This window comes from Balaenoptera borealis (assembly GCF_965194805.1).
Source record: "Balaenoptera borealis genome assembly, chromosome: 7".
In the NCBI taxonomy this organism is placed as follows: domain Eukaryota; kingdom Metazoa; phylum Chordata; class Mammalia; order Artiodactyla; family Balaenopteridae; genus Balaenoptera; species Balaenoptera borealis.
In genome coordinates this window covers 71,046,792-71,072,873 of record NC_138864.1, presented here as the reverse complement: position 1 = coordinate 71,072,873, position 26,082 = coordinate 71,046,792, and the positions used below count along the sequence as shown (strand labels likewise).

Here is a 26,082-nt window from a genome sequence, read left to right as displayed (position 1 = left end):
GGGGAGAGTATGAGAAGTGAAGTGCTTTGATAAGTTACAATGGAAAGAGACACGTGAAAGTCTCTCTTCAGGGTTTAAGATGAATTTACAGGAGGTACAGTAAGTGGAAAGAACGCTTCTCTATGAGGCAGACCCTGATCCTGACATTGCTGGGATTAACCGTGTGGGCCTGGATAGCTGACTTCATCTCACCTGATGAAGTTCACGGCTGTGTTCAATAAGGAGGTGGCATGATTGACCTTCCAGCTCCAACCTGTTATCTCCTCTTTGTATGCAAGTTGGGCTCCTATTAAGAAATAGAGCTGATGGAATAATCCATATTAATTGAGAATTCCAGTTGCCATATTTAGTTAATTCTTTGTTTCATTTTATTCAAATAGTTTATTTTTTCAGCTGAGAAAAATTAGTATTGCCATGCCTGCGCATCCCAAGGAAACCCCACAAAGAAGTGGCCACTTTCTCATTCCCCCGCTGAGGATATGCCTTGAGAATTAAGCACAGACAAAACTTGGATTTTAGTTAGTCTTTAATATAACTCCAACTCTTTAATAGTAAACAAAGATGTAAGTACAAAACATCAAAACGTGTTACCTGTCAGTAGTTCTGAGTCACAGTGGTCACACTGGTGGAGCTGAGGTCACTTACATTTTAAGGAAATATAATCTACCCTGTTTCAGTGGAATTCATGCTCTGGCAGTTGGAAAGCAGGCTTATTTTATGCAAAGTGTATTCACTTTACCGAAAGCAGCTTTCTTCTCTCACCTTTACTTGGCAATTTTAAAAACTGTTCACTTTCCTTTTACGTTAAAAGTGCTATGTGAACTGAAGGGGGGCTTTCATTACTGAAATAAATTTACTATACATGTCATACATTTCTGGGTCAACGTTGCTGGTTAAAGTCCCCCAGAATTAGCAATTCATAGAAAATTGTTAAGAGAAGCTAGCATGCCTGCATAGCAAAAGGACCATTTAGAGCTGACAATACAGGGCTCTGTGGTATAAAGTGCCTATAAGCAGCTTCCTATCATATACCGAGGCCACAGAACTTCCCTGGAGAACAGACCCGTTGTTGGCATAAACTGTAGTCACTGTAGGCTTCTCAGATAGAATATTCTGGATGCGGAGAACCTATTCAGGAGATACAAAGGATTAATATAGAACCACCATCCACCCATGTCACTCAGTCACCAATAATCTTCCACAAAGACACAATGATTAAGAGGACATGCTGTTGAAAATAGCAGTTACCAATTTTTTTAATGTTTAAATTAGTTTGTTAAACCTTCAAAGAAAGTACTTTCTTAAGCCATCTAGTTATTGCATGCCAACACAGGATTGAGTGTTATTATAGTAATTGAGCATTAATAGAAATACTTCCACACTAATGTGCCTACTTTCTCACTACTTCAGCACGAACAAAAGTAGTGACATGTGGAGAGCTGACAATAAGCCAGGTATTTAAAAAATTGCCAGTATACCGCACAAGGAGGGCACATGTCTTTATAAAAAGGTCTTTTGACTAGTTTCCACCGTAATTTAATACATCAAAAGATTACCTTTCTAAAAGTATTTGAACAATGTGAAATTCTGCCAATTATTGGCTTAAAGCAATTACAAAATCAAGCACCACATAAGTTTATTGTATTATTAGTTTAAAAGGACTTGAATAATTAAGGTTGAAAAACTAAAAAATATAAAAACCTCTGATGAGGGAGGATTGTTCGGGTCATAAATGAAGAGCTTCTGGCCATTAGGATGACAGCCTACCAAGATGTCCCCCGAGGAAGGATCAATAGATAAATTATCCACCAGTGTATCCAACTTGAGTACCTTCCAAATGAAAAAATGTCAATATCTAAATGCCATGAGAAACTTGATTAAATAATTTAGGGCTAAACTTTCTTGCCCCTATGCATATGGGGAAATTTCACCCATCTCCTGCTTCCACCCTTTAACACCAATATTGCTTAAAATAAATTTAATATACTGGTTTAGAGTCACTTTTCGTTTTTCCTAAAATTAAGAAAGTTGGGGCAATAATCAATCTCTCTAAAAAATGAATTCCTTTCCCCTTAAAAGATGCAAAGTGATCAGTTAGCTCAAGGAATTCATTCAAAGCAAAATAGGAAATTCTTAATCAATCTAAAATATGTGTTGTCAAGCAGGAAGAAAATAATAATGGTGTGGAACCCAATTTCTACCTTCATTTATTATTGAAAGAACTGACAACTTGCATAAATCTTCATTTCAGAATTCATCTATTAGTCTTTTCAATTGTGAAAATTCTTATTGGAATTCATCAGGTGCCATCAGTACTTCATGGAATGGGCTCTAAATCTGATGCAAATATCCCTCCCAACACACTGCTGCATGTAATCAGTCAGTTCTTGTGATTGTGGGAAACAAGAGACTTGGCCAGTTACAGAGAGGAAGCAGTGAAAAACCCAGAATAGCAACACTGGCTATTCTGTTCTAAGTGAGGAATTGTTATAGTATAACTATGTAATTTCAAGATTAATGTCTACTTTAGATATAGAAAGAAATATTTTACCTTCAATTGAGTTAAATTCATATTAGGGTGTTTTTCCAAAACATGAATTTCATGAGCCAAGATATCAGCAACATAGATGTACCTTTGCAGGAAGGACATACTGGTTAGAGCCCCAGGCTAATATAAAGCTTCATTAACACAGTATGACGAATAAGTCTTAATAACCTGCCAAGAAGTTAATCAATGATGGGCCCTCAAGGAATGCTTGATAAAGGTCAGTTTTTATTTAAAAAGTAAGCTTTCAAAATCAATTCAGTGTTACTACAACAATCATGGAATTGTTAAATTATTTTTCAAAAAGTTTGTAAGGAAAAATAATATAGGACATCATTTAAAATATAAAGTCTGTGATATTTTGCCACTGAAAGGACAGTAAAACAAATATTTGGTTTCAAACAAAAAGCTTTTACATTCTACATTATAATTTGATATTTCAAGGGATCATTTACATGTAGAAACATATGGTATAAAACAGAACACATTTTATTAGAATATTAATACTTATTAATATTTAATAAATATTTATTAACATATCGAGAAATGTAAGAGTTAGAAATAAGTATCTATTCAGAACAATCTGTCTATATCTACGGAGGGTGAATTAATGGACTACTTCATGGCAATTTTTCTCATTGAATTGCCTGTTCCATGGCAACTGTTCTATTGAGCAATTATAGTGTGTAAAGCCATGAACTCAGTATTGTGACAGATATAAACATGAAGAAGACACAGCCTTTTCTCCTGAAAAGTTTGTAGTGTGTTGGGGTGATCAGATGGCTTACACACATTAAACAAATAATACAGCATGATTGGTACCATAAGACATATTTCAGGTCTAGAGACTGAAGAAATCTCTAACTCCTAAAAAAACAGAAGGGCTTACAAAGGAAGGGGCATCTGCAGTGGACATGGAAAGAGAGACTGGATTTGAGGATATGAGGACAAAGCATCTTTTAGGCAAAAGAAAACATGTGAACAAAGGCACAGGGGCAAGAATGAGAGAGGCAGTTTTGCAAAATAATGAGTTCTCGTCTAAAGCATAGTAAGTGTGGAAACAGTAGAAGAGGGAGGTTGGAACTAGCTTATTAAAGAAAGTCCAACCCATTAGCCTGCCTTGATTTGATAAGCAACTGGGGTCCACTGAATTTCTGGAATAACAGAGTGGCATGATAACAAATGGTCAGTTCTGTTCAACAATTACTAAGCATGTGCTTTGTGACTGGCTGTGCTCAGTATGAGGATTCAAAGATGAAGCAGACTGAGGTCCCTCTTTTGGAGATCTTGAAAGGGCAGTGGAATATAAAAGACAAAGTTGGCAACAGTGCGAATAATGGAAGTGGACTGAAAACAAGTGGGAAGAAAGTGTAATACTCCAGCCAGAGAGGGTGAGAACCTGAACCAAGCAGGTGTCAATGGGAAGGAAGAGGGGGTGAGGGTCAGGGACAGAAGCACAGATAGAACCAGTGTGACTTGCTCAATGGCTGAATAGGAATGGTGAGAGAGATGGAGTTAAAGTTGGATGCCCTATTGTTATTATTTTTAGCTTGGGTGACTGGAAAGTTTGACTCTCATAACTGAAAGATGAGAGTGGAGGAGAAAAACAGATTTGGTGGGAGAGGTTGGATTGGGTCAGTTATAGACAATTTAAATTAAATGAGTCTACATTCATTTTCTGTAATCAACAAGAAAGAAGAACTTGTCATGAAAATAAAGACATTTAGTTGTCACAGAATGCCAGATTTATTTCATGTTATATTTGTAGTAGTTTAAATTGTTCAGTGTGCTAAGGTAGTAAAAGGGAAAGTTAATAAAGACTTTAATATCTTTCCTATAGGTTACAGTTGGACATACAAAAATAGTGAGATAATTTGGGGGGGGCAATTTGGCACTATCTATTAAAGTTAACATTTAAAAGGAGCACCCTTTAAGTGAGTAGTTCTGTTTTGAGGGGTTTGTTCTACAGAAACACTTGCACAAATGTGCAAAGAGGAGGCGCTCATAGCCCCACATTTAGCCAGTACCCAGTGGGCATCTGAACCTATGTCTGTATGACTCCAAAATCTGAAGATTTAACCATTATGCTGTATGTAATTCTCCCTTGGGGGGTTTTTCCTTAAAAATATTTGGATAAGTTTCAGTGGTAAATGAGAAATAAAAAATGGTTTTTATACAGAAAAAAAACCCCCTACATATCCATTTATAGAGAATTGGTTAAATTAGTTTACAATCATCCTGAAAATGGAATAATATGCACCCAATAAAACAATGATTATTTAAAAGGAAAACACCTACCTAATACTTTAATATGTATATATAAATATGAATCCATTTTATAAAAATTTACATTTATAAAATTAAATTCTACAGTGATATATACCAAATTTATATACTGTATATAAATATATATTTATATATTACATGTAAATATATGGTACATATATGTATATATTTTATATAAAACATCTATTTAATAATATATTACATATAATACATGTATTCTATATTATAGTATTATAGTAATATTTGTAAATATTATATATAGTATATTTATCATAGACCAAAAATATCAAGTAAGCTATTTCTACATTAAAAAAAAAGCAAAGTAAAGAATTTGGCCCAGCACCATGACTGAGAAGAAATGAAAATAATTCTATAAGAGACCATACTTTTTATCAGGTGAAATATTGATCCCATTTGCTGAATCAAATCCTTCCGCTACCACTTTAACTTCACTTGGACTGTAGTAAACGACATTTGTCCAGTGTAAGTTCAAATATGTTTCCAAATACTTTAAGAAAGGATCAGAGAAATAGTGGTCATTGGTAGCATAGAAATGTGCTGGTCCAACAGCTATGATATCATTCACACTGGAAGAGAAAAATAACATGTGAGAGAAAATAAAAAGCCAGTTGGTCTCAATATTAAAGATTAAGTATCCAGAAGGTTTACGTAATATGTGCTTTAAATTTTTGGTGAGAGGGTTCCCAGGAAAAGCTCAGCTAAAATCACATGGCTATAGTCACATGCAATCTACTATAATATCATTCGCTGGAGAACAATTTTTTATGGTACCGGGTAATTTGAAGACAGGTCATTTAGCAATTATGGCAGGTTATTATAAAAGAAAAAAGAACTTGGTGCCAACAGAGTGTGTTTTTTGACAGCAAGAAACATAGGGTTTAACAACAATACGAAAAGACACAGCTGTCCAGGGTAGAGAGCTCGATGGAGCCTCATTGGCTGGTGAGCTGGTTGGGCTGTCAATAACATTTACCTAGCTTCCATTTTCTCAGTTGCTGGATTTTCCTGAGATCCTTTGCTTAGTTATTAGTCAAACTAAGGTTGACTGTTCAATTTCTACCTGACTCACAAAGCCGACCTGCCGAGAATGAACAGGCACTCAATAAACACTTGCGGAGAGATGAATGATGAAATTGCCATAGTGAAATGCTTCAGGTGAGAGATTTATATGCTAAAAACAATTACATTTTTAAAACCAGTTACGTAAGGGTGTTATTAAATTTAAATTCCAATTACCCTATGCAAAAATTTCTGAAAGAGCGGCTTTCTCCTTTGTTAAAGGAAAAACAGAGCTACAGGGAAGGTGGGACCCCTCTCTGAAACAACGCCCTAATGCAAAGGCTGCCTGGATGGTACTTATGCTCCTGTTTATTATGAAGTGAATTTTTGGAAGAATGGTTGGCAGTTACACACTTAAGTCCGAGATAGGGAAGTAATAGAAATTAAAAATATTCATCAAGCTCAAACTTAAAAGATGCAGCTGAGCCGGGGAGGGGCACATAATTCTTTTTTAGTCACATTATCAACCAGCTCTATGTTCTTGAAATAGCAGTGACCCACTTCCAATTCTGCAGGGCCATTAGCCCACAGCTACCTTGTGAAAACACTTCTTGTTAGTCCCATACTAGGCATACAAACTCCATATAAAGCAGACTACTCTTCCTTGGCAGGACAGGTATTATTACTATTTGGATGATGAGTCATCTGAAATGGGAGGTGACAGAAGGAAAAATGGTGAGGTTTGTCTTCTGCTCTCAAGATGTCCCTGAAGAGCAAATCCCCGGTAGTCCAGCATTTCCTTATTTCTCGAGGGAGCCCACATAGAAAGAACACTGATATCGATTTTCCCTGCTCTGCAAAGAAACTATATATACACACATACACATATAAGTACATGTATTTGTTTATGTGTATATATATGTGTATTTCAGCTCTTACAAAAGGTGAAAGGCCCATCATAGGGAATATCTGAAAATGCTACAGATAAATCAGAGAATGAACAAAAGGACTAATTACCTTGGAAGAAGCTCATGTTTGATTGTTTTTAGATGCAAAAGAGAATTTTCTTCCTCTTCAAATTTAAAAATTTCTACTGTATTCTTGAATTCTGGGTGGTTTACAACAAAGAGATAAACTGTGTTATCTAAAGAATTGAAAGAACAGAGTTAATTTACAAGACATAACCATAGGACCTCTGGGCAGACACTGACATTTAAATACCACGAGCAAGGAAAGGTTGAATGTATAAACTGTTAGCCGACCTAACAGATCATTCTTCTTCCCCGTCTTTCCCATCACTGTCTGTCTGGTGTTATTTCTGATCATTGGTCCCCTGACCTTTAAGAAAGAGTGTTTCCCACTCCATATACAGAATTCATGAATAATCTGTTAATAGTTTAATTCACAAATATAGCTCTTTTTCAATGTAATGATAATAGATATTTGAAAAGGTTATGAAATCTAAACATTCCTTCAGGTGTTAACCGTTAGAAATTTCTAAATGTAGTATAACTTACTGCCAGCTGAAGAGGCAAATGATGGACTTATTTGTATGAAGAATACAGAAGTAATTCACGAGTTAATTGTTCTCTTACTACAGATATGATCCAAATCTATTTTCCACAGTCATTTGCAAACCATTGTAAGTTTTTTTAATGTTGGTAGCTCATCAGCTCTTACCACTGTCTATGAAAGTGCTGATACCATGTGGATTAAATGAAGCCAAATTAAATCCACGGCTGATTCTTAATTCCAGTGCCCTTGGGTTTTCTTCTTTTAGATCCATCATTAGTATTCCTCCAGGCTTATCTGGTGCAAAACTGTGGAGGCCTGGACATTTTAGACCCTTTTTAAAACAGAGGAAAAAGTTAAATATAAAGGCTTAAGTATTTTTATGGACTAAAGTGGCAACTATAAATAAATGATTGAGACTTTGGCTAAAGGTGGTGGCATAAACCTGCAAACACAAAGAGAGCAGAGAGGAAACAATATAAAAAAAATAATAATTGGAAGCTGGGAGGCTGAAAGCTGAACAATAACTGATATTTCTGAGTTGAGGCAGAAGACTAAGGGTTTAGTCTCTTCAGAGGGTAACCAGAAGGTTGGGGGACTGGGAGATAACACAGATTTGAGGGCGGGGATAAGCCACTATCTGACGCACGTTCATTCTCTCCCCATTGTAACATGAGGTGGGACTTTGTCTCATTTGTTCACTGCTAGACCCCAAGGCCTGGATCAGTGCTTGGCATGTAGTCAGTCTGTCCTTTTCCTACTGATTTCAAATGTTGCTTTTATCATGTACTAGATCCCTGTTTACCTTTGGTCTGTTTGGACTCATGCCTAAATCCTGTGCTAATATGCCACTTTTTAACTACTATAGCTTTATTTATAAGATACAATATGTATATATATATGGCAAGTCCTCACATCCCACACCACATTGCTTTACCTTTCCAAAATAGTCTTAAATATTTCTGCTCATTTATTTTTCTGTTTAAATTTCAGAAATTAAGTTGCTGGTCAAATGGAACCTTATTATTACTGGTAGTAGTAGTAGTAGTACATTTTCTATTTGTTTTTTCCTAGTGCATGGGAAAGCCATTGAGTTTTATATGTTCATTTTGAATACAACCATATCACTCAACTCTCCTACTAGGTCTAAGAGTCTGTTAGCTGAATCTCTTGGACTGTTTAAAAAACAGGTAATCACACTATCTGAAAATAATGTCAGTTTTGTCTTTTTTTCTACCTCATATTTCTTTTTTTTGTTTTCTTGGGTTATTAAGAACTCTAGTAGATTACTGATGGTTACAGTATTTTAGGGCATTTTCTTCCTTTTCTAAACATTAATGAGAAGGCAGTTAAGGTTGCACCACTAAGAATGGTATTTGCTGTAGGTTTCTGGAAGGTTTCCTTCTACTTCTAGTTTTTTTGGAGCTTTTAATCAGGACTGAGAGTTGAATTTTATGTAATGCTTTTTCAGCACTCACTAAAATAATCGAGGTCTTTTCTCTTTTAAATCTTTCAAGTCATACTTTATGCAAATTTGAAAGAGTGCCAAAAAAACTCACTTTATGCACAAATTGTATTTAATAGAAATTTTCTCCAATTAAAAAAAATCTATCAAAATTCCGCAACTTCAAGGCCCAACAAGTAGAATAAACTGCAATTATGCTATTGCTACATGGCAGTGCCAATTCAGTGGTTAATAATCTCTATTCTTTATTAATGTCCCATAAATGATAGGGTTTCAATGCTCAGGAAGCTCTACCAGGGATATAATAACTCTCCATAGTTACTTTAATACTCCCTATCTTTTAATACTCCCTATCATTTTAACCTGTTTTTTCTCTTTTTCAAATTTTATTTTATTTCCACCTGTGGTAAAATATACATAACAGAGAATTTACCATTTTCACTATTTTTAAGTGTACAGTTCAGTAGTGTTAAGTACATTCACACTGTCATTTAAATCTTTTTTCTATTCTATGTCATCTAATTCCTCATTAAGTGTGATGTTAGTTTTGAGATGCCCCTCAAGCCTGTAACTGTGGAATAGGATGGGCTAATTGGCTACAATGCTTGGAAGAATAAACAAATGCCATGATGCAGGAGTTATTCATTTAGAAAGGAGTGCATTCTGGGAAATATTAGAGACAATGCTGGGTAAATTAAAAAACATCAGTAAAATGAGATTGTTTCTAAATTTGAAAAAAAGAAAAGAAAAGAAAAGTCATATAACCAAGGAAGGATAAGAGAAAAACAAGCAGAAGAAATTCTGTTGATTTGGCTACAAGATCATTGTGACTATGTTAAGCCTCTCAGCTAAAATGGCTGTAGATTTATTGTGCTTGGAGACCTCACCCCTCCTAATTCAGATTTATTCCTGTTGGGAGAAAATCTTGAAATAGGTGACTTCTGGATTATGCAAATCTCTGAAAACAGCTTCTTTGCCAAAAAAAAAAAGCAACTGCCTTCTACTCTACTCTGGATATTTGCATTTTAGTTATGAATAATGTTGACTAGGAGTCTCTGTTTTTTCCTAAGAAAATAAGATATACGTGCAAGCATGTGCTTCTACACAAACCCAGAGTCCTCCTAGAAATATCATTGTACTCATTGTGTGTAGGTAATTAACTAAAACTTTTAAAGCCATAGTTTTAAAATTTAATATTGGGCTGGCCAAAAAGTTCGTTCGGGTTTTCCGTAAGATGCTATGAAAAACCCAAACAAACTTTTTGGCCAACCCATATAAATATCAATGTTTCTGCCAAAGTCTACAGTATTTCTTTTCTCCCTCTGTGGTAAACAACCAGCCACTCACAGCCTTTCATATAAAAACCATCAGGAACCTGAAGAGTGTTCTAACCCTCATTCTCATCTCAGCTGAGTTCTCTCACCTTTCTCATAAGTCTGACAACTATTTTATTAGTGTTGTGACTCTCTTCTGAAGCATCTCCAAGTTTTTCACATCTTTCCTGAGTCTCAGTGCCTGAAAATAATGGCTGCTGAGAGGGAACAGAATAACTACAGGCTGCCTTCAAAGTTGGATACTTCTTTCTCAAGAAAAACTGAATCCATGAAGATGCCAAGGTCCCTCACCTTGGCCCATGCCACGGAGGAGAGAGAGGTGGTCAGGACTTCCTCCTTGGCCCACATATACAATTTTCTAATTAGAATGCATACTGGTGTAGCCTAGCACCACTCAGGCCAATCAATTTTAAAGTCTTTGTAATGTATGCCTGAAAAGGTTGTTATTTTTCAGCTTATAAAAATTAAGGCAAAAGTGAAGGGTATAAATAAGCTCAGTCAATGACATTCCACTTACGTTAGGCTATTTGGGGAAAAAGAAAGAAAGCAAAAGCACTGGCCTTTGTCTAGGAAAGTTGGTATATTGTTTGAAAATAAATAATAACAGCAAGAATACTAGTTTCAAATTGAATATCTAATGGAAAGGTAGACGCTGTATTTAAAATAGCATAATGTAGTATCAAACATCCACAATAATGCCCCAAATATCCTTTGTAATAACAAACTTTTAGAACACAGATTGCATTGGAATATTTTAGTGCAAGGCAGTGGGAACATAAAGAGTAATAAATCAATTGGCAAAGACTTTTTCATCCCTACACTCAGAGAAGCTGGAGGAAAATTTCCAAGAGCCTGTTTGACCTGTCTTTTTTTTCAGAAAATCTCCAAGATCCTGTTTGACCTGTCTTTTTTTTTTTGAAAGTGAGGAACTTTAAAAACAAGTTACTGCTCTGAAGGCCTCATCAAACTCCCTTGTACCTCCTCCACTGAGACTGGGGAAGGAAGATACTCACCACACTAAAGAAAGCCAGACCATTGGGAAGTATGTCAATATCTTCAGAGCCGGCTTCTGTTAAGTTCAAGAAATAGATAAATGTCATGTTCGAATTCTGTGACTTGTTAGGTAGAGCTTTGTTTACTTTATCAGTATCTGTATCTTTCGGAATGGTTCCGATTTTTTCTTCCAAGGAACCACTCTCTTTAATAAACGTCAGTCTAAATCCTTTCCTGCAGTGAACTTCTGACTTTAAATGTTAGAGATTTTATGTCTACTCAAATCAAAGTCAAGTAATCACCACATTTCCAGCTATAATACCGAAAAAGTTGACATCTGTACACTCTTATGATAAACATCCAGATGTCTGTACAAAAGTAATTGACATCAGGGGAATATTACTTTCAGAATGAAGGGCTCATCTTCATTTAACCATGCAAATATTCTTGTCCCTTTCTCGGCTCACTCAATCGGAAGCAAACACAGACATTTCTCTCATTAACAGAGATAAAACACCTGGGATTATATAGTCCCTCTTTAAAAAACAATGCCTGCTTGTTCTCATAAGCAAAGAAAGCTTTCTGTTTAATCTTTAAATTTAGGCTTTAAATTACAGAAAAAAAACTAGCAAAAGAAGATTAATGAAAAATACCATGCACCTAAGCCAGGTGAAACTTCTAACAGTGTCTCTGAAACAGGCTACAATGACTATTGATTGTTTATCGATTGTCTGCAGTACACTTCACACAGCACAGAAAATAATTAGACATAAGACCTTGCCAGTGGTCTCACTGTGTAAATTCCACAGACAGATAATAGACCCAAACACAAGAAAAGAGGAATAAAAATGGCTTAGATTAAGTCAAATCATGACACATTCTTTGAGTCCACAAAATCCAACCTTCCACTTTAAGCCCTCTCCAAAGGATTCCTCCACGATTATTTCTAGGTTGTCAAAAACAAACAGCATCTATCCAGCTATATGGATTTTGATTCCTGAGTTTGCATTTGGCTGGCCGCCTCCAGTGTTGCTGGCTCCACCATAGTGGAGAAAAGCAAAAAAAAAAAAAAAAAAGCCAAAAACTTCACTTCATAAAGATGACCCATATGCCTGCTTCTCAGAAAGAAGAGAGATATAAGTTTAAGCACTGTATAGTTGAGTTCTTAACCTGCGGTCTGTGGACCCCTAAGTAACCACATATGGGTTTCAAAGAGTTTATGAACCCTCTGAAATTCTATGCAATGCAGAATGTCTTGTGTATGTACAGATAAGACATTTTCTGTGAAAAAGGTTCTTGGCTTTCAGAAGATTCAAAAAAAGGGTCTGTGATACCTCCCAAAAGTTAAAAACCTCTAGATTCTAGTCCCATGGTGTTTCTCAACTGATAAAGAGCAAGGACCAAGGAACACTTCACCATGTATACATACACAAACACACAAACACACACACACACCTGCACACAGAATTCTAGTCCAAGTTCTGCTTTCTAGATCCATGAGTAGGAGCTCAGTTAATTAAAATTTGTTGTTCCTGAAAAATTATTTAAGACAATTTAATTTCAACGTGCGCATGCTTACACACATAGACAAAGAAAAGATATGTAGAAAAAAACTAAATGTTTTTTTGGGTGGTGGGATTATGAGTGATTTTCATTTTCTTCTTTATACTTTTCTTTGTTTTAAAAATTTCTACAAATAATCATATTCTTTTAATAAACAAGAAAAGAACAATGTTTTTTAAAAGATATATTCACGTCAACCACATTGCTGCTTCTTTCTGTTTAATCCCGTTGCCTAATTCCAAGGAAAAAAAGTCATATCTGTAGCTTTCTTTAGAATATTTTCCAGATCTACTCCCCGATCTTTATTTCTATAGCCGTTATGACAGTAGGCTTTTATCATCTCATAACACCTAATTTTTTCTCCTCTAATTCAATAATAGAAATAGTAGTAGTGTGAGTAGTAACAGTAATAACTACTAACACATATTAAGTGTTTACCAAGTACCAGGCTCCTTATAAGTACTTTACATATGTTAATTCATTTAATTTTTGTAACTCTAAGAAGCAATATTATTATCTCCTATTTTAGAGTAGAGAATATGGAGCCGTTGAAAGGTTAAGTAAATTGTTCAAGGTCACAAACTGGGAAGCTGGGATTCAAGTCTTTTGTTCTAACTTAAAAGTGCATAGAAAAAATACAACCTCCTAGCATTTAATGAAATTTCTCTGTCAGAACCATCCCCTGGTTCCTCTCTGAAGACACTTTACTTTGTAAATCCAACTGTGCTCAATTACATATGTTGGCTTTTCTCCCAAAATGTTTGCTTCCATGCCTTTCACCAGGATCTTCATCAATTCATATCCTGTACTTTTCTTTCAAACACTCTTTCTCTGGAAAGTCTTCTAACTTAGCATATCTGATTTTGATCCCTTCTTATTCCTTTAGCAATTATCTGTCTGTGTCAGAGATGGCCAACTGCTCCCCAGTCTCCATACTCCCCTTCTTTCTTTTCAGCTACAGGTACACGGCAACATGGCTACAGACATCTTCTACCCCTTCTTGCTGATAGACGTGGCCATTTATCTGAGTTCAGGTTAATGGGACATGAGAGTACAAGGTAAACTACTTGCAACTACTGGGTAAAATAAAGTAAAAAGATCCATGTAAATTTTCTTTCTACCTCTTCCTGCTGGGAGATGGCAACAACTGGAGTTCTAGTCTTGTGCCAAGATGGAAGTGATATGTTGAAGATAGCTGTGTTGCTTCATCAGCCTTTGTCCCAGAATGACCACATGGAGTGGAGTCATCTAATCACCCTAGGTCATTTGCTTATCTTTGGACTGTCACATAAAAGAGAATCAATTTCTCTTTTCTCTAAGTTACTTGCTGTAACTTTATAACAGCAAATCAGCCGTTGCCATACCCAACAGATTATCCAAAATGTAATGTAGCCTATTATTTTCCACTTTTTTGGTTCATTAATCAGATGTGTGTATTAATCACTCTGGGAGAAAATACTATATTGGGAAAAAAAATTGCAAAAGTTACTTAACCTCTCTGAGCCTTAGGTCCTTATCTGCTATAAAAAGAAAAAATATGTCTATATCTCACATAGTGGGTTTTTCTGTTTTCCTTTTCATAGGTAGATTGTAAAGTACTTGACGACAAGGGCTACAAACTTTAATGCTTTTTTAAAAAAAACTCTCAAGCAGCAGTTATTATAAAGATCTTGACTGCCAAGTGTAGAAAATCATCTATTAACTCAAGAGAAATAATCCATTCAAAATTTTGTTTTAGTCCAGGACTCTGAATGCCAGCATTTTCAAAGACATTTTAAAATGTTTTAAACTTTTAAGCCTCAAATAGAGTTAAATAGCTCTTCAATTATAATTTTTATTATTTAGATGTCGATATTATACCAAATGTTAGCTTCTGTCTGTTAGATACACTGGAAAGGAATACAAAAAAATAGAATAAATAGTGAGCTTACTTTCTGACCCCCTGAAGGCACACATCCTGTATGATATGTGGTAGTGATTATTACTTATTAAAACAGAAAGACATGAGATGATATGATATGTATAAAGCACCTAAGAATTGCAAAGAGTTCATTTCTAGTCATGGTGAATGTAGCCTTATTTTATGTGTGTGTGTGTGTGTGTGTGTGTGTGTGTTTGTCTTGATGGGGACTGGGGGGACAGGGGATGTAGTCTTACCTCTTGGAGGGATTAGTTGGCCTCAAATGCATGGCTGCTACTGTTTCCAAAGTGGAAACTAAAAAAGAGAACCCCTCTACTCCTGCTGCCTACCAAGAGACATTGCTTTTGCCTGTGGGAAAGTATGCCCTGTTATTCCTTTGTAGTCAAAGACCACTGAATAAGCAACTGTTGTTAAAAACGTATAACCACAAGCTATTATTAACCATTATGCATCACTGACATAGCATTCAACAAATGTTCATATAGTGTATGCTAACCACAGAGCAGAAGCAAAGAAGGAGGGGGAGAAAAAGCACAGTTCTAATTAGATCTAAAAATGTATCCCAAACGTGCTTCTAATCACTCATCGTCTTCGCTCTGTTGCCTTTTGAAGTGCCTCAGAGGCATTAAACACTTCACAAGAGGGGCCATAGGTGACATATTTCCTCATTCTTCCCAATTCCAGACAGCAGCTCACACACATCACAACATAAAGGTCACAAACACAGACAGATGCCTGTTTAGAATACAAATGTTGTTGGACTTGTTTTTCTCTGAGGAGCCCTCCATTCCAGTGAGTTGTAGCAGCAATACACTTGGCAGTTTGTCCAGTAATGTATCTGGCTGTGCCCTGTTGTCTACTCTGAGACTTGAATTTGCAGAAGGTGGGCTTCACAGGGCCAAGGGCTGTTTAATAATTTGACATTTATTAACTCCGTAGCAAAAGTAACCTCCGAGATCACTGACTCAACCTCCCAACCTGTACAACGTCCCTCCCAGACGCCATCTGGCTTTTGCTTAGTGACCAGTTCCAAGGGGGCTCTTCGTGATTGCGGCCAGAAGGCAGGATGCAGTTGCTGGGTTTTTTGGGACTCCAGACAACCTTAATTCTAGGACAGTCTGCATTATCCAGCACAGACCTTTTCAATCTGGACAATCTGGTATTCGACACTGAGTTTGTATCCTCCTGCTAAGTGTTTGGGCAATAAACAAAGAGGGGAAACCCCAGGAGAAAGAAGTCAAGGAGTCCTGTGAAGGGAGATAGGACCGGGAAAAAGTACAAAAGTAGCAATGGGAAAAGGGGACAAGAGCACAGAGGAAACAGATGTGTACAGGAGGAGCAGGGAGCAGAAAGAAGCTCTGAAGTAGAAAAGGCGTCTCTGAAAACAAATAGTTTCCATGAAATGGAAGCCTTCTTTGTGTGATCCAGAAAAGGCTCACTACTTTGTTTTTGATAAAAGAGCATTATGAATCCTGTCTGGAGTGAATGTGGTTATAAACATGGGGTACTGTGTTTATTAGTGTTGCCAACTTGAGAGCAATTTAGCAAAGACTATCAAAACTTTAAACATATGTGCTAACTGAACAATAATCCAGCTATTAAACATTTATCCTTCAGATAAACAAATGCAAGAGCTATATGTACAATGAAGTTCACTGACTTGCTTGTAGTTGCAAAAAACTATAACCACTCAAATGTGCATTAAGGAACTGGGTAAATAATCATGGTACATGCAAATATTAAAAAGAATGAGGTAGATCTACATATGCTGATGTGGAAATCTGTTCACACTGTGTTCAGAATAAAGCAAGTTACAGAATATAATCTTATACTAAGATGCCATTTGTGAAAACAATAGGTATAAATGTATATGCATATATTTGTTTGCATTTGCACTGGAAATACCAGAAAGGATAAAACAGAAACTCTATCTCTGAGGTTATTTTTGTGGGAGGTGGAGATTTTTATTTATTTATTTATTTATATTTTATTGAAGTATAGTTGATTTACAATGTTGTGTTAGTTTCAGGTGTACAGCATAGTGATTCAGTTATATATATGTTCTTTTCCAGATTCTTTTCCATTATACGTTATTACAAAATATTGACTATAGTTCCCTGTGCTATACAGTAGGACCTTGTTGTTTATTTTTTAAAAATTTAATTTAATTAATTTATTTATTTTTGGCTGTATTGGGTCTTCATTGCTGCGCACGGGCTTTCTCTAGTTGTGGCGAGCAGGGGCTACTCTTCATTGCAGTGTGCAGGCTTCTCATTGTCGTGGCTTCTCTTATTGCGGAGCATGGGCTCTAGATGTGCAGGCTTCAGTAGTTGTGGCTCGCAGGCTCTAGAGCGCAGGCTCAATTGTTGTGACGCATGGGCTTAGTTGTTCCGTGGCATGTGGGATCTTCCTGGACCAGGGCTGTAACCTGTGTCCCCTGCATTGGCAGGTGTATTCTTAACCACTGCGCCACCAGGGAAGTCCCTATCTATTTTATATATAGTAGTGTGTATATGTTAATCCCCAACTCCTAATTTATCCCTCCCCACCTTTCCCCTTTGGTAACCATAAGTTTGTTTTCTATATCTGTGGGTCTATTTGTTTTGTACATAAGTTCACTTGTATAACTTTTTTAGATTCCACATATAAGTGATATCATATTATATTTGTCTTTCTCTGTCTGGCTTACTTCACTTAGTATGATAATCTCTAGGTCCATCCATGTTGCTGTAAATGGCATTATTTCATTCTTTTTCATGGCTCAGTAATATCTGTGGGGGGTGGAGATTTTGTTGGGAGATTTTTATTTTCTACTTTATAACTTCTCTTCCTTCTGACTTACCTTCACCAGCTGACTCCTGGGCTAATGGTACACAGAATTCAGTGGCCACACATAATCCAGACTTGACAAAACTACAGACTTGACAAAATGAGTTCAGCAAAGTCACTAAACAAGCAAGAAGTCTAAAACAAACATAGGATTGTACAAATAATTAATAAATCACAGTGAGAGTAAGAGAGAAGAAGAAATACAGGGTGCATTAGATCAAAAGAGATTGACTAAAAAGGTTTTTGCTGATCTAATGTGACTTTTCCTCTGATAAACAGTAATTATGTGCCAAAATACTGTTAATGAGTTTTCTAGTGTTGTGGGCCAAGGAATGTAAGCTGTGTAACAAGCATTTTCTCAGACTTACCGATTCCTTTAATCAGGTGGCAGTTTGGAAGGTCTACGGATTCTACTTCTCGGGAGGCTTTAAGTCGATTCCTGTTAAAAAAAAAATCTATCTGTTTACATATTCCCTGCTTTGTAGCAGAAAGGGTTTAAAGAGGCTTACAGCAATACATAAAACACAGCATAAATCTAAAGCAGATAAAAGAGAAGATAGAAAACAAGGGTAGGAACATAAAATAGCACCAGAAATGAAGTTAAAATAAAAATGCATATCACAAAGTTCTATATGTGAACATGGGTCGTAAAAGGAAGCCAATAATTCAACAAATGCAACTTGGACTGCAAGTTCCTATGCAAATGTAAACACGGCACCAGGTCCCATTTCTCACAGCTCTTGTGTTGTGGGAAGAGCTTCAGATGTAGAACCAGAAGCCCTGTCTTCCTTCTGAGGACCCAGAGGGGCTATAAAATGCCCAGGCCCTCTGCAAAATGACACAGTGACTGAAAGCAGGCCAAGAGAAAATGGCATTGTTCAGAGCCTGGCTCACAGAAGACACCTCATAAATAGTTATTAAGAAACAAGTGGAGAAAGTCCCATCCCCATGACAGTTTATTGGAGTGAGAAGGTTGGAGAGCACCAACTACTCTAGCCAAACTACTTGCTGTTGTAATTTCATAAAAACGGAAGTGAAGAAATAATGAGAAAATGTTGAATTCTAATAAAGCATCTTCCCTCCTCCTTCCCACCCTGGAGTACAGGTCCACCAAGCAGGGTGGGCAAACACATCTGGGCTCTATTGTTTGAAGGCTTTCCCTCCTCTCACTGTCTCACCTTCTCTTTCTGTTCTCCACATCCACAAAGAATGACAAGCGTGCCTGCAGAGTAGTTTATTACATGTTTCAAAGTGGTTCACACGTACCACACGTTTAAGAGACAACATGACAATTTGCCAGTTGTCTCTCTCCTATTCATATCCTTGCCACCTTTGGACTTCTAGACACCGAATATGGGGAAGGCTGCTGGTTTCTTGGCGAGATGGAAGAAGCCGAGGCCTGGACAACCCAGAATTACCAACGGGTGGTGGCAACTATATATTTTGTCAATTCATATATATATATATCCATATATATATATGAAAGTTTCCAATTAAACTGTTAATCAGTATGTATTCAGAATCATATAACTCAAATACTGTTAAACTTCTTGAAACAACATAGCAATAAAGCAATAAAATAAAAATAAATGAATAAAATAAAGATATAAAATATATTAATGTAATAGAAAAAATAAAGAAAATAACATATAAAGAATTTAAATAAAGCAGTAAAAAAAAAAATACAAAAAAATCTCAAGTCTACGAGTCCCAGCAGTGATTTAAAGGGGAAAACAAGTACATTTAGCCTAACATAAGTAGTAGCAGTAATACTAGTGAGGAGGAGGATGCTGCTGATAATCATGGGTGGTAAAAGGAAATCAATAATAAGAAAGGCCAACATGGGGCTTCCCTGGTGGCGCAGTGGTTGAGAATCTGCCTGCTAATGCAGGGGACATGGGTTCGAGCCCTGGTCTGGGAAGATCCCACATGCCACGGAGCAACTAGGCCCGTGAGCCACAACTACTGAGCCTACGCGTCTGGAGCCTGTGCTCCGCAACAAGAGAGGCCATGATAGTGAGAGGCCCGCGCACCATGATGAAGAGTGGCCCCCGCTCGCCACAACTGGAGAAAGCCCTCGCATAGAAACGAAGACCCAACACACCCCAAAATAAATAAATTAATTAATTAATTAATTAAAAAAAAAATAAGGGCCAACATGTATTGAGCCTACCACTGTTCTATGTGATTTCCCTGAATGAATTCATTTAATTCTTAAAACAACCCGAAGAAGTAGGTACCATTATCCCTATTTTAGAGATGAGGAAAATGACTTCCTTGAAGTTCAGCACCCAGCCAGGAAGTTCCACCCAGAGGCTCTAATCTGCTGTTGTATTTTTCTCAGAAAGGGGTGAAGAGACCACGTTTCTGTCATAGCAGCAAGACTGCATGACCTTCGGCAGGTCAATTCATCTCTGCAGGCCTTAGTCTTCTTTACGTATAAAAATAAGGATGAGACTAAACGACCTCCAAGGTTTATTGACATTGTGTGATTCCAGAAACAGATGTAAATTTAAGTCAGTAGGTCACAGCTGAAGTTTCATCAAGTTTCTGTATCATGTGTTGGTTTGGGTGTCAATTTTATACAACTTACTTTTATGCCCATTTGACTAAACAAAGATAGGGGTAATGTTGATTACCATCTACCTTTCTCAAAAAATTCTATGGATAAAATAAAATTCATATGTGTTTGGACACTTTGGTGTGGGGTATTTTTCAGAGTCAACTTAGGTTTGCATCAATGACTGATGATTACACTTTGTTTACAGGGCGATCTTCATCAGCTAGTTTAGTTGTACAATATCATCTCTAGATATGCAGACTGCCCGCTATTAAAACTGAAGAGTAACACAAGGACTGTTACTAGTTAATCAAGTCAATTTTTCTTGTGTTTCCTTTATGATTAAAGAGAGAGGATTTTGCTTCCATCCTTTGTGGCCCATCAAGACTTTCAAAGACTTTCAGTAGAAAACTGCTAGGCTTTTTGCCTGGCAGAACTATCAGTTCCCTACTCATTAGTGGACTTCTGTACTCCAGAGTGGCAGACCCTATCAGCTAACAAACCTAAAGCCATTCACACCCCTTTCTTCCTTGCTCTTTTCCACTGCAGAAGCGGGCAAGCCAAATATTTGCTTCCAGCCTCCTTTGTACTTAGAGGTAATCATATGACCCAGGCTTTTGGGAAAGATAAATTTATTACTGGTAGAAAAGGCAGACACAAGAAGAGAGCTAACTGGCAACACTCCTCCCTTCTTCATGATTTGACCATATATGTGGTACTTGGGACTACAGCAATCATTCAGCATCCTTAACACAAGTATGAGGACACAGAGCCAACAGTGGCGGATCAAAGAAGAAAAATATCAGAACCTAGTTCCTTGATGTGATCACTGACTCAATGGACAAGCTCTAGGATGAATGACTCACAGAGTTTGTATCATGTGAGAAAAGCAAGCTTCGATATGTATAAGCTACCATTAATTTGATGTATGCTACTTGCAGCTGAAAGCACTCCTAAATGATAACAGATTTAAGAAGTTTGGAGAATATACAAGAGAAAGCTAGACAAACTCTTTGGACTAGCAGATCAATAAGCCTACACATATTAATGCCAAAAACAGATAAATAAATAAGTGGTACAAACACAAATAAGTCATATTTTTGCAGCAGCCTATTTGCTCCCTAACACTTTATGTCCACAGCATGCTTATGAACGTACTAGATCAGAGATGGTGTGGCAGTTGCCACTCTGTTGTCAAGCAGACATTGCTAATCAATTACAGCACTCTTTCTCTTTAACTCAGAGCCAGCTTAGACACAATGTTCCAGGCCACCACTACTAGTCTATTAAAATGGACACTCTAGATGAAAGCTATTTGCTTTCTTTGTTCTAGGTTCCTTTTGTTTTTCTCACTTTCCTTTTCCTTTTCATTAGAATTTGGTTATTTTCTTTTTAGTTACGAGTATATGATAGGTATAATACAGGAAAGAATGCATACTGCCTTCCTTCATCTGAGCCAGAAATCATTCCTCCAATGACCCCCATCAGAAACATGTACATCATGATTAATCTGGGGTCCAGTGACCCTCACAGAGTCCATGGGTAAAATTCAGGGGTTTCTGAATTCTAATGGGGGGAAAAAACACATCTTTCGTTAAACCTCTGACTGAAACTGAGAATTTCTTTTGATGATGAGTGTAGGCAACAAACCACTGAGCTTTCTACTAGCAGTACCTGTGACTCTGTCACTAACAGAAATTACAGACATTGTTTCATCACATTTTAGTTGTTGTAGAGATCTCAAAATACCATTTATATTCATCTCTGCTTCACAGTATCTACTGTTAGGTATTCAACTACTTCTAGATCTACTTAAGGCTTTAATAAAGAAGGCCATGTTATTATATCCTACATTAGATCTTTTAAATAGTTTGGCAATAGAATTTAATATTTAAATTAGTATTAACTTAGATAGTATTTCAGTTTGGTTTGTAATCCTATGTATTTTATTTTATGCATTTAGAAACATGATGCTGAGAAGGAGTCAAGGCTTCACCAGACTACCAAAGGGATCTATGGCACAAAAAAATCTAAGAACCCCTGCTCCAATGTCATTGTCATCATAGGTAACTTTATCGAGCACTTACTACATGTCTGACATTGTTCTAGCACTTTACAAGAATGAACTCATTTATTTTTTACAGCCCCTATATGGAGCATATAGTACTATTATCCCCATCCTACAGATTAGGACACTGAGGCACAGAAAGGTGAAATAAAAGCCAAGGTCTCATGTAAATAGTGGAGAATTCAGGCGACCGGGCTACAAAGCATGAACCCTTAACCAACAGTCATTACCATGAAATGAATCTCTATTTCCTTCACTCAGGAAAAGGCATTACCCATCCAAAGTGGAATGGGTCACGGGCGGTTACTGATTATCTTGCCTCATCGCGTGGTAACAGTAAGGATGCACCAGTTTGGTGTGCCAATGTGCTTTGAGCAAACTGGGAACACAGTGTTACTACCAGGTTTGTTCCATTATCTCACTGCCTTTGAATTTACAAACCACTGATGGGGCTTTATCTTTTATGTACAGACTTAAATTCAGACAAACAGGGGCTTTATCTTTCACAAACAGACTTGTAAAACCCCTTGGAATTCACCCCTTGGTCCCCTGTAATGCTCTTACTTAATTAAGAATTTGTGCTTAGACTTGTAAAGCTGGGGAAAGTTTGCTCCAATGGCAGAGAAGAGAGGAGGCCGTGGTGGAGCTGGGACAAACTGCATTTGGAATCAGAAGACCTGGCTTAGAGCACAGGTTTGGCACTAACTTCTGAACTAACTAGTCAGCCTCTCCAAGCCTCAGTTAATATTATGTATAATATAGGAAGGAAGACGTATATGAAGACTGGAAGAAGGCAGGAAGGTAAAAGGGCTTTCTTTCCAAATGTCAGTAAATGTATGTTTTAGTTTAATATAATGAACTGCTGACACTTTCAACACAAAGACCAGCACACAGTAGTCACACAGTAAATAAGGAGGATGGTGGTTGAAAAAAAGTCTGCCCCTTCAGAAGTGTTCAAAAGCTGACTGGATAGCTACTTGGTGGAGCTGTCATAAAAGGTGTCAAGCAACAAGCAAAAAGTTCAGATGCTTGTATTTGGAGTTCCTGCTCAGGCACAGGTCTCTGATGTATTCAAGTCTCATGATTCATTCAAGGGTGTGTGCTTTGCAACAGGGAGCACTGGCCTGGGGATATGTGTGTATTTCTACTTTTTCCTTTATTGCTCCACGAGGGAGGAGTGGGAAAGTTGGGTATGACATGCCATCCTCCCCTGGGAACCTTAGCCAGTTATAGTTCAGAAGAAAAGAGACAACCTTGATGCCATTTATCCATGCAGGACATACTTATACTAAAAAATCATTCACTGCTTATCTGAAATCCAAGTTGAAATTTAAGTGGGCACCCTGGGGGGAGAGAAATAACCTGAGTGCCAAAGTGCCATCTCTAAAAATAGAATAATGAAATAGAAGGCAGCAGATGAGAGAAAAAAACAAACCAAAACCCTGTTTTTGAAGAGCCTTTCTTTATGTGGAGGTGGGAACATGCTGCTTTTCAAAATACTCTAAGGGTCTGAAAGGAGAAATATTATGTTTAAGCACTCCACCAAACTTTGTAAATAGCAGGCACTTGATATTCTGCACTCATAGGGTTGCCAGATAAAATGCAAGATGCCCAGTTAAATTTGGATTTCAGATAAATAATGAATACTATTTTAGTCTAATTACGTCCCAAATATTGCATGGGATATGCATATACTAAAAAATGATTTGTTGTTTATCTGACATACAAATTTATCTGGGTATCCTACATTTTTATTTGCTAGATCTAGCTACCCATCATTCACCCCAACATTCTCACATCAGCCAGTATAAGGCTTCAACTGTCCAATGAGGTTACAACTCTATGAAGTCACTGCTCAATAAAGTTTATTATATAGTCAAGTCTTTATAAAGAAAAGATGCATTCAAATTTAAATGATCTATCAGGTGCGTTCTATGTAAATAAGGTTTATTTACTTTTTCTTAGGTTTGCATCTACATTTATCATTTAAAGGGACTTAAATTTAAAACCTTAAGATTAGTAAGAAGAAAAAATTGACTGCTAATTGAGAAAACTTCAACTTATGGAAACACTGGTGGTTTGAACTTTAGGGATAATTTAATGAGCTTGAGAACTTTAGTGGTCCTGCCTTTGAAACCAAGAGCTGGACAGATCATACAAAATCACCCAACTCAATAACGTTCTGCAGAGCAGGATGGTCACTTATATAACACGAAAATTAAGCTCAACATGTCCATTTCTTACCAGTGAATGTTCTTCCTCCAACTCTGATGCTTCCTGTTACATAAACACTGTTCCTCCTCCTGGCATCCCTTTATGAGCAGATGAAGCTGCAGCTAAGACAGCAGAGCTGGAAACTCTAGTATTACCTTGGCCTTACCCCTCATCCCTGGGGTTCCAGAGTTTGGGCCAAACTACTGCAAGACTTTAACTAGTTTCCCCAGGTCTATTTGCTCTCTATTCTGGTACTTGTCAAGTCTAACTGCATGTTAGCATTATCAGGAGAATTTTTTAAAATAAAAAATACTCATGCCTGGGCCCCACCCAGAGCAACAGAATTGGAACTGCTGGGGGTGCAGACCAGACAGCAGGCCTCCAGGAGATCCTAAGGCTCAGCCAGGACTGAGAACCACTGCTCTACTCCAATCCACCCTCCCAGGTCATCTCTTCACAGCCCACTGGTTATGCTTTAGATGGTTTAAACAGGTTCCTGTTTAAAAAAATAAAACACATACAACAAACATTGATAGTTCCCCTTTGCCTACCTATGCAGGCCCCAATTTTTCAACGTAGGTTTAACCATCTCAAAACCCTACTCCTACTGTTCTCATCCCTTAACTTTATGCTCCGCTCAAATCTAAACTTCCCCCGCCATTCCCTTTCTTCACGCTGCACTCTCCATCTGGGACTGCCTCCTTCATCCCCACTTGTGTTTCACCCATCCCTCAAGGCTAGTGTCAGATGTCTCTTCCTCCCGAACTCCACCTTCAGGAGTTGTAACTTCTCCTCCTTAAGCCAACAGGGAGTGGTTTGTACCTGTCCTGAACATCCTAATTTATCTATTTGTTTTATTTCTCTCCTTCCCTTTAATAGGGTAAACTTTTTAAAGGTAAGGATGGTGCCTTACTCTATTACAGGAGGCTAAGAGTGCACAGCGTACAGAGAAGGTGCTCAGCATTTCTGGAATTCTTTGGCGTGAGGCTTACATAATTTGAGTTGATAATTTAGAGACTATGACGACGTCTGATCACCCACGTTTTTTCCTTCTAACTAAAACATGAGATGGACTAGGCGTGTCCTGTTTGGCATTCTGGCTTCAGTGTTCCCAGACGAAGAGATAAATAAGGAAGTGATGTAAGAACAGTAGCTGAATATCTCAAGTATCTTTGATCAACCGTGCCAAGATTAGAGAGCAGAGGAAGAGTTTCTCAAACTCTGCAGGGGAGAGATGGAGAACAACTTTATTAAAGACGGAGGCTGGTTTGGGCAACAAAGAGAAGCAGCACCAATGACCTGAAATAAATCTTTATAATTAAAGTTTCAGTGCATGAGTAATAGTTTTGTTTTCAAGTTAAAGTTCGCCCCTGGGTAAACCGCAAAGCACTCGGTTGTCAATTTAGGTAAGAGAGAACTGGGTGCGCAGCAAAGGCTTACAAACTCGCTATGAAGTCTCGCGATTCGGCCCAAACTGTGCCGGGTTTTGCTGGCGGCTGGGGGTTGGGGTGGAGGAGCTCCGCCGGCCGAGGAGCAGAGTGATGCAGAGTTCCTCCGCGGTTGCCGGCTCTAGGGTCCTCGCTCGCCCGCATCCCCGGCCACCCCAAGCCTGGGGACCCGAGAGGCCCCCACCTACCTGAGCGCCAGGAGCCTCTCGCCCAGGAGCGCCAGCGCTATACCCAGCAAGCTCAGAGCCAGCAGCCGTCCCATGGCGCGGAAGCCGCGCCGCCTCGCTCGGCCGGGCCCGGGAGCACTGTGGGCGGCGCCCGCGG

General features: G+C 37.7%; 1 protein-coding gene across 2 annotated transcripts; it reads right to left on the bottom strand.

Moving 5' to 3' along the window:
- Positions 1-508: 508 nt before the first annotated feature.
- Positions 509-26,082, bottom strand: LOC309631699 (serum paraoxonase/arylesterase 2). Of its 2 annotated transcripts, none has more exons than XM_082398542.1 (9): positions 25,947-26,082; positions 17,837-17,907; positions 11,176-11,231; positions 7,532-7,697; positions 6,869-6,995; positions 5,218-5,418; positions 2,552-2,633; positions 1,702-1,830; positions 509-1,128 (listed from the first exon to the last, which is right to left on the bottom strand). In XM_082398542.1, the coding sequence occupies exons 1-9, from the start codon at positions 26,018-26,020 to the stop codon at positions 970-972; spliced, it is 1,065 nt and encodes a 354-aa protein (XP_082254668.1). In that variant the 5' UTR covers positions 26,021-26,082; the 3' UTR covers positions 509-969. The 2 variants fall into 2 exon arrangements, with proteins under 2 accessions (XP_082254668.1, XP_082254669.1); XM_082398543.1 differs by having other exon boundaries at positions 6,869-6,959.